This window comes from Paramormyrops kingsleyae, chromosome 20 (genome assembly GCF_048594095.1).
Source record: "Paramormyrops kingsleyae isolate MSU_618 chromosome 20, PKINGS_0.4, whole genome shotgun sequence".
Classification (NCBI taxonomy): Eukaryota; Metazoa; Chordata; class Actinopteri; order Osteoglossiformes; family Mormyridae; genus Paramormyrops; species Paramormyrops kingsleyae.
In genome coordinates this window covers 5635970-5645299 of record NC_132816.1, presented here as the reverse complement: position 1 = coordinate 5645299, position 9330 = coordinate 5635970, and the positions used below count along the sequence as shown (strand labels likewise).

The 9330-nt window shown below is 45.1% G+C and overlaps 1 protein-coding gene across 2 annotated transcripts; it reads right to left on the bottom strand.

The window, feature by feature from the left end:
• Positions 1-3772: 3772 nt before the first annotated feature.
• On the bottom strand, positions 3773-7517 carry LOC140581306 (speedy protein A-like). 2 transcript variants are annotated; one of them, XM_072703528.1, is made up of 10 exons: positions 7333-7517; positions 6525-6695; positions 6268-6326; positions 6096-6181; positions 5769-5940; positions 5300-5495; positions 4866-4923; positions 4466-4593; positions 4233-4294; positions 3773-4042 (listed from the first exon to the last, which is right to left on the bottom strand). In XM_072703528.1, the coding sequence occupies exons 2-10, from the start codon at positions 6691-6693 to the stop codon at positions 3989-3991; spliced, it is 984 nt and encodes a 327-aa protein (XP_072559629.1). In that variant the 5' UTR covers positions 6694-6695; positions 7333-7517; the 3' UTR covers positions 3773-3988. The 2 variants fall into 2 exon arrangements, with proteins under 2 accessions (XP_072559629.1, XP_072559630.1); XM_072703529.1 differs by lacking the exon at positions 7333-7517 and adding an exon at positions 7016-7252.
• Between the last annotated feature and the right edge of the window lie 1813 nt (positions 7518-9330).

Here is a 9330-nt window from a genome sequence, read left to right as displayed (position 1 = left end):
GGGACATTTCCACCGTCTCCCTCAGAAGTGATTTGGAGACGAAACGCAACGTACCGTGTCCATCTGCTCAGGTTATTTCTGCTTAATGCAGGTGGGTAGAATGTTGATATGTTGCTAGTATTTCTCTCATAACTGGGCTCATCCAGACCCCCCAGTCTAACCTCACTCCCTCTCCTGCCTCAGGCTTTGCCCTGAACCTGCCTGGTTTCGATTCCCTCCTTGTCTTAACCCTGTCCTGTCATCTTGCCCTAGTCTGTTCCCCCTGTGGTTTGCACTGATGTCTCTGTTGCTATGCTGGTGGTCCTTCCATGTGTCAGTCCTGTTCCTGTCTTTTTTTCTGCCCAGTCTGTTGTCCTTACAGTCCTTCGCCCTGCTTCTGTCCCTCTCAATGTCCTATCTTGACCTGTGGTGTCATCTGTTGGGTGTTCTCATTAGTGTCTGCTGTCATCCCTTTGGTGTAATGGTTGCCTGTTCTGTTTGCCTGGTGCTATTCCTAATTCCTTTTGTCTCCCTAGGTCCTTGGTCCTGTGAGTCTGCTTGTCTGGTAATCGACCCTGTCCAGTGTCCGTGGTCCTGCCCCGTGTCCTGGCCCCATGTGCGCTTCCTCTCGTCTGGTTCCTTGGGTCCCCTCCCTGGCCGGCTTTGCACGCCTGGAGTGCATGGCTTGGGGGGGGTGAGAGCATAAGCCCATCGCACTGTCGGGTCAAGTGGCAGAAGTTGTCACTCATGTGGACAGATCCATGTGACGATGTGGAAGCTGCCCCAAGTTCATGCGAGCATGGCTCACATGGGGAGCAGAACTGGTTCTCGCTCAAAGAATTTTCTTCCACTGTTGATTGTCCTGTATTATTTATTGTTACTGTCTACTAATGTTTAAATGTTTTTTTGCTGTCTAAATGCATGTATTCAAGAGAGCAGGAGGGCATCATCATCAGTGATGAGGAGGACACTGTTTTCCTGATTATGTTAGACCTGCCCTATAGCCAGGGAAGGATCGATGAGGTAGGACTCTGCTGGCGTTCACAGGGCCAGTTAATGCAACCCTCCCTGTCACCATGTTGGTTGGGCTGCTCCAGGCTGTGTTATCTAGCCCCGATCACTGTTCCCTGTACCCAGGCTCTACTGGATTTGCGGAGATGAGCTACTGCCCTCACTAATGAGTGATTGAGGCTCTGGAAGATCCAGCCGCTACCCACTGGAATATGAGAAAAATGAGTGAGTTCGGAATCCCGCCCCTCCATGAGGGGGCTTTTTATTGGTCGGTGATTAAAGGCAGGCCTGTCTCAATAGCTGTGGAAATGATCCTCTGTCATGGCCTGTTAGGTGTTGGGCATTTTGCTAGTGATGGAAAGTTTGGCTTTGACACCCTTGGAGTGGGATAATCCCTGCTGTCAATGAAATATATGATCAACAGCACACTATGTGGTTATGCACTTTCAAATTTCTTTGTAAGTATAGTTTTTTCATATTTTCCCCCAGGAAAATCCCAAGTGTCTTATTTGCAGAATGGATTTGTCTGAATATAGTAGAGAAACGACCCTGCATAACCTCAGGAGAGCCAGCCTCTACCTCATTGCACATCTATCTACAGTAGACAGTGTTTTCAGCCAATTTTGGCTGCAGCATTGGAGGGATGTGAGTCTGACCTCAGTAAGCCAGACGAAATGGATGTGAATAATACAGGAGAAGAATATATACATCAGAATCAGCTTTTATTGCCATTCAAAGCACTTGACATGATAAGAACGAAACACAGTTTCTCAGGTCTAAATAACAAATAGATAAAAATACAATACTAGAATAAAATATCTAAACTGGGTAAAAATAAAATGAACTAATATAAAACCTCTGAAGTAAAAAAATAATGTGCAATATCACATAATTGTATGGCAGAACAGCAGCGACTTTAAGTGATCAGTGCAGTGAAATAATCTGTTTCCCTTACTGAGATGAAAGAGTCTCATTTCTTTTACTTCAGTATGTGAAAAGGACTTTCATGTTTTTGTATGAATTAAACATTTTATGTTGTTTATTAAATATTGTACATACACAGAAACTAAAACAAAGAAAACTGCTCTATATATTCTGCACATCGGCTTGCACTATTACCCTTTCAATCTGAGTTTAAACATAATGTGCTGAGACATAATACATAGACAGAAAAAATACAATGAAATATATATATAACGAGTGTTGTATGGACAGAGACGTACAGTAATGGGTTTTGGGTAACCACTGAATGTGGTTTAATGGATTTTTGGTAAAGTGCTGAATGTGCAGCAATGATGTTTTGTTAGTTACAGATTTATTGCAGTTATGATTCCAGTGCAGATAGAGGGAATGTTATCTCATTTAGAAAATCCAGTCTTAGCCTGGGAGGGGCCAGACTGTTCAATACAGTAGTAGAACTACTTGGGGGAAAAAAGCTGTTTTTTTTTTGTTTTTTTGCCCACCACCACCCCCCCTCTTCGGAGGACAACTTTATTTTAAATTGAGTGTAAGTGTAAAGATATTCAATCCCAGTGTGGCCACTCTGAACTCAGCCGCCCTGGTACTGTGATTATATATAAAAAAAAAAAAAATTAAAAACGGCAAGCGGGTCCAGGGCCAAAAGGCCCCATCAACCGGGAGCCCCCCCCCCTAACCCCCACCGGCGTTGGACCCCCACCCGCGCAGGGCCAGAGACAGAGAGTTAGGGGGGGCCCCTCAGCCCCCATCGCTTCCCCGTCCCATGTCAGTGTAAAGTGTGTATGTATGTGTGTGACAGAGTTATGTGTTTATGTCTACGATGCATTCAAATTAGTGGGTGCAGTTCAGGTACGAGGGCCCCACCGCTGGCAGACGGCAGAGCTCCTCATCCCCCTCCCCGCACCCCCAGGCTCTAATGTAGTATGGACTGTGTATAAGACTAAAGTGCAAAAAACGGGCGAGCAGTTGAGGCACGGGCACCCCCCCGCTGGCAGACGACAGAGCCCCACCTGCCTCAACCCACCTCCTCAGCCCTAATGTCATGTGGTGTCTAACATGCAAGTAGAAATTGAGGGGCAGTGTCTCAGCGCACCTCCCCACTGCCCCTCAAGGCTCTAGTGCTGTGTGAAATGTGGTGTCGGGCCCAGGGGAGCAATAAGGGCGTGCCAGGAGTGGACCCCCCCCCGCACCGGAACCAGAACCACGACTGGTCCCGATTAGTCCCCATCCCCGACCCCGCACAGCCGGCAGGGGCGGCCAACCAGGGTGCTCAGGGGCGCCACAGGCAGCCTGGCAGCAGGGATCCCCCCCCCCAGGCGCAGACCGGAAGAGTCACGCCCCACCATGCCTGATGGGACCACAACTAGCAACCAACCCCAGACCCAGAGAAAATCCAGAGAAAATCCAGTCTTAGCCTGGGAGGGGCCAGACTGTTCAACAGTAGAACTACTGTACTTGGGGGAAAAAGCTGTTTTTTTTTGTTTTTTGCCCACCACCACCCCCCCTCTTCGGAGGACAACTTTATTTTAAATTTAGTGTAAGTGTAAAGATATTCAATCCCAGTGTGGCCACTCTGAACTAAGCCACCCTGGTACCGTGGTTATATATATTATAAAAAAAGGCAAGCGGGTCCAGGGCCAAAGGGCCCCATCAACCGGGAGCCCACCGCCCCCCCCCCCCCGGCGGAGGGCCCCCACACGCCAGAGGGGCCCCAGCCCCCCAAGCCCACCCCCTGGCAGGAAGGATCGCCACCCTCCGCAGCGTCCCGGCACACTGCCCATCCCCCCCCCCGACACTGCCCAACACGAAGTGCACCTCCCCACCTGGGAGAGGACTCAATTTTATAAAAATCTATGACTACAATTAAAAAAACTAAAAAAAAAAAAACTAGGGTGAGTGAGATCAGAGTGGCCACACTGAGACTGAATATCTTTACACTGTAACTTTAATTTAAAAAAATAAAATTATGCTTAAGATCTGGGCTTGGTAGGGGTTAAGGTTGTCATAGACAGAAGCATACTCACGGTTGAGGAGCTGGAAGCCCAGGCCAGGAAGCAGGGATCCAGAAATGGGGCTGCAAAACAGAAAGCAGGACACTCACAGAGAAACCCGAAAACGTGACACCTGTTACACAGCGTGCTGCAAAAAAATATCATTATTTACAAATGAGGTTTCCTGGGCAATAAGTGAAACTATCCATTTTTTGTATCGCACATTAATAAGTATCAAACTCTTACTGAAAACGTTGTACTTTTGTGCCTCACCTGTATCATATAAAATCCCGGCTGCACGACGATCCAGCCTGGAACGAGGGCTCCAACGTGTGCTGCAAGACCAAAAGGGTGGACCGTCCGGCATTAGCATATACAGGAAGGCAATCGTTAGCATACATTTCATCTGTACGTTTAACTTCCTGTCGTTTTTGCAACCTGCACCTTCAGTCAATTTCATCCACCCATTTTAACCACTTAATATAAAATTTAATATGACATCTTACCCCCAGAGGGAAATCCAAGGTCCTGAGGCCTTCCTCTAGGGTCAGGATGACTTGGACCTTCCAGTGGATCTGGGCAGCAACTGTGGTCCTTCAGCTGTCCATCCCATGTTCTTTTTGAGCCTCTTCTTCTGAGAGAGAGAAGGATCACCATTAATAGCTAGAAGTTTCTGCTCTTAATTGCACAGATGTCTTGATGTTACCATAATTGGCGCCAAAGACCATCATTTCCAAACAAGGTATTGTGATTTACAGTTAATGTGCTGGAATAGAATACATGTGATGCAGGAATGAAGAACCACGAAATACCTGAAATACTCAGTATAGCACAGTAATAGTAATGAATTAAAGCACACGATTAGGCTGTGTGTGCAGGTTTTCATTCTACCCAAGAAGAACCTACTCTTCATTGATCCGGACCAGGGCTCCATCCTCTTCTGCTTCTCCGCCTTGTGCGCTGGCTGAAAAACGTAGCAGACAACAGTAAATACTGATGCTAAGTGTCTCTAGGCCTGCTAGACTGAGCTAAGACTTTGACCTGTAGCTCTGCTCTCTATGTTTCAGTAAAATGTAATAGGCTCATTAATGGCTGAGTGGTCCACACAAGACAGCGAACAAGGAACTGGGGAAAATCTCAATGAACCAATAGATGGATTGCAAAATGTACAATGAACGTAAAATGTAACTTTTTAATAAAATTTAAGAAAAGTGCTCAGTGACAACAATTCTGGGAAGACTAATGTAAATCTAAAAGAAAATAACTGGATCAAGTTGCAGTGCATAAAAACTGACAGATTATGCACTACAGAAAAACTGGCATTTAGAGCTCATACTTACACTCTGGGCTCCCTGCGTGCTCAGAAGCACAAGGTTCCTGGGTGGTCCTCCTGTCGCAGAGCGTGCAGGCGATGGGTGCAGCAGATGGGCCCCGGGGCCGCTGAAGGCCCTCCCTGCCGTAGTGCCGCTGAGCCCCGCTGTGATGTTCGGGGCGCTCCCGCTTCCACAGAGAGTGGGAGGGTACGATGGCCATCACCTGCATGGGGACACGGACATACATGGATCAGATGGCAGAACGTGACTCACTGCGACACCAGCAACAAACACCACTTATGATAACAGTCATTTGGTATCTGCCCCCAAAGACAACAGTGAGCAAACAGCCCTTAGCTTAGCTTAAGTTACAGTAAGACAGAAAAGGTCATTAATGATGAGAAACCCTTCCCTCTGCTCTGAGACATTTCAAGCCTCATGGTGGCTGAAGATTAATGTCATTTACTTGTATTAAAGATCAGACAACATACTGTACCTCCTCACAGCAGCGGGGGCTGACAGCAGTCCTGTACTCCATCCGTGCCCAGAGCTGGTCCTTCTTCTTGAGGAAGGTGGGAAACTGACTTCTCCAGGTTTCACCCAAGGCCCAGGGGAAGATCTCGAACCTGGTTCCCATCTCTTCCTCCTCCATCATGTTAGCAAGATAGCTGGGGAGAGGAAGAATTCACTATTCCAAGATCCATTAGCTGGCTGACCTCCAACAGTTTCATCCAAGACTTATCCTCATGCTGATGGAGGAAATTGTTTTTCTTATTATTTTAACATTCATCTATATTGCCCACCATAGCATGCCGTCACTTACAGGGCGATGAAGAAGTTCATCCTCGTCTGCTCACTAGGAGTGAAGTGAGCTCTCCTGAAGTAAACGAAGGTCATCGCCAGAAGGTACTGAGATGAAGAGCAAAGGGATGGATAAAGTCGTCTCTGCTTTGCTTACAGTGATTAATGTAGCAAAACCAATGCATTAAAGTTACCTTGTCAGTCATCTTATAGCAGGAGTCCATGCAGAGGAAATCCTGGATCAGATCATCATCTGAGGGCATCATGAAATAATTTTAGTACTACATACATTTTTTTCAATATTTGAATTCATCCAGTATACATAAAGCAGGCACATATACTGTACTTGTAATGAAATGCATTTTATTTTGATGTTATATTTTCATTACATAAAAGCAGATTTAAAAGATAATTTAAAGCTCTTCCTCACGCTGGAACTAATCTAACCCACCTAGCAGTGTGAAGAAAGCAGCCATTTCCTGCTGCTCCACGATGATGGAGGGACCCCAGCATGTCAGGGATTCCTCCTGCTGCTCTGGGCCGCTGCAGTCTTGCCTGGACGGATCTTGTGCCTCCTGCTGAATGAGGTGCTGGCGCCTGAAGTGCGCGCACCTCGCCATCCCTGCGGAGCAGCGCGGAGGCAGTGGGGTAACTCCGTTAGGGGGCGCACTGACAAGGTGTTAGCCGACCTGTGTTCTAATGCCGGCTTGGGTTGTAAAGCAGGTGAGTCACGTGGTGCAGCTAACTGGCTAACATCCCCTATTACAAAATGTTTGTATTTAAATTGGAGACAAATATGTTGGGTTTTTTTTCCCGCGCTGACTAAACGTAATACTATGGTGTAGCAATATACGTAGTAAACCTCGAATTTCGCGCTAATTAAGCTCAACCTTCAGATGAATATTATGACATGACATAAAGAACACATTGCTGAAAGCTTACTTTAACTGCAAGGAGCTTGTTGTGAAAGAATGTTTAGTTTTCTTCTTTCTGACGGTCTTGAAGTAAAAAAAATGACATGAAAACTTTGACGAAACGGAGTATTTGACTGAGTAATTTTTGTATTAAACACTCGATTTGGATGAAAGGATCTAATTTCTCATTAATAAAACCTTTAAACACTTTACTCTTTACACTGATTTTTTAAAAAGAGCAAAATAACGAATACGGGCACCGGGCAGGTGGTAGGAACCAAACGCGCCCCACTTTGTAGAGCTGACCCCAGCGAAGCGAGGCGCTTTCAGAGATGATCACTGTACCTTTTGGTGATCGCAGGGAATCCCGCTCAACCTCACTGATCTGTATCTTCTTCTTGTAGATGTTGTTTCGCTCAAATGTCGTTGTTTCGCTCAAATGTCGTTGTTTCGCTCAAATGTCGTTCTCTCAATCTTTTGCAATCTCTGCGCAGGTAAATGTTTCCTCAGTGCTCTTTGCCACAGGTGATGTTCGAATCCCGCAACTGTATCCATGGCAACGGCCCGCGACGCACTATATATCAAAAATAAATAATAATAATATTTGTGATCCTGATAGGCTGTTCCCCATATTAGTAATGAGTATTGCCTTTCTATATCTTAAATGTAGTTTTACTAATTAAATTCACCTTTTGATAGGTTAATTGCATCTAATATTAAAGCAAGTCATTGTGGTTACCCTATGTACACGTCGTTTTTGCATTTTAGATATAAAAAGTTTAGATTTTTGATTGACATTTAAATTTATACAGTTTCATCTTATGACTGACGTTTTGAACACAAAATATAAAGTTAGTAGTAAAGTTAATGGCAATCTTGCTATTTGTTGCATAACTTTCAATTTCTGAATAGACTTTAAACAGCTTGTACAGGAGGTAAAAAGATTTTTTGTTAATGTGTTGCCTGATGGCGCTGTTATCAGACTCGGTTGTGGTACAGTGGGTGAGGATGCTGTACTTGTGATCAGAAGGTCACGGATTCAAATTCTGTGGCCGGCAGAGAGATTGTCACATAGCGGGAAGAAACATGGGGAAAATCAAAAGGGGCTTTATTTAGACAAAACGGCGATTAAGGCGAAAGGAAAAGGAGCACAGGGGGCCAAAAACAGGGTACGCATGATCAGACTGTAACACAGGGCAGACCAGGGAGCACAGGCAGGCAGCAAGAACATAACATAACATCACACACATAAGAATACAATGAGCAGACTGGGGAGCTCAGGATGAGGAGGCACTTAAATACATAACAGATGAGGGAGTAAACGAGAGGCACCTGGGATCATCCACACAGGGGCTGAAATGAGAGGCAAGGACTGCGGGGTGTCACAGAACCCTCCCCCACGCATGCACTCCGGGCATGCGAGATCGGCCAGAGAGGGGATCTATACTAGGCGGACGGATGAGGGAAACTCACACCAGCAGAAAAAAACGACAAACCAGATGCTAGAATACAAGACCAGAGGGGGACAGGGACCGGGACCCGGGACAAAAAGATATTTTATTGTCATTGTAAGTACAATGAGATTTAGTTTGGAATGCGCCAGCAGATGCATAGTAAATCTTAGAATTAAATAGGATCCGAGGCATAAAATATAATCCGAGTATAAAATATGTACATATACTATGTATACACACAATATATATTTAAAATTTGGTTAGTTAAGAATATAGGTGGAGAGAGACAGAAAGCCACAATCAATATTAAAAGTGGGCACTGTCAAAGGCCTACCCTTTGTGGTCTGTATTTAAACGCTAGCAGTATTAGAAACAAAATTCATGATTTAGAGGCTTTAATTTCATCAGACACTTACGAGATTATAGGAATAATGGAAACATGAATGAGTGACAATGATGGAGAATAATATAATATGGATGGTTACACGTTGTTCCGTAGAGATTGGATAGGCAAGAAGGGAGGTGGTGTTGCAGTATACGTAAAAGAAAACTTACAGGCAAGGGAGCTCACTGATAAAAATAAAAGTACAGATGCTGTATGGATACAACTAGATGCTAAAAACTTAAATGGCCTAATTGTCGGGGTTTGTTATACAGCACCTAATGTAGCTGCAGAGGAACATAAGAACATAAGAAATTTACAAATGAGAGGAGGCCATTCGGCCCATCAAGCTCGTTTGGGGAGAACTTAACTAATAGCTCAGAGTTGTTCAAATCTTATCTAGCTCTGATTTAAAGGAACCCAGGGTTTTAGCTTCCGCTACACTAGTAGGAAGACTATTCCATACTCTAACTACACGCTGTGTAAAGAAGTGCTTCCTCAAATTTG

Bases quoted from the DNA above. Each gene is read 5' to 3' on its own strand.
- LOC140581306 (XM_072703528.1), bottom strand. From the start codon at position 6,693: ATGGCGAGGTGCGCGCACTTCAGGCGCCAGCACCTCATTCAGCAGGAG. The intron at 4,594-4,865 runs GTAGGTTCTTCT...TCTCTCTCTCAG, and splicing joins CTGGTCCGGATCAATGAAGA to AAGAAGAGGCTCAAAAAGAA. The intron at 4,043-4,232 runs GTGAGGCACAAA...TCTGTTTTGCAG, and splicing joins CGGGATTTTATATGATACAG to CCCCATTTCTGGATCCCTGC.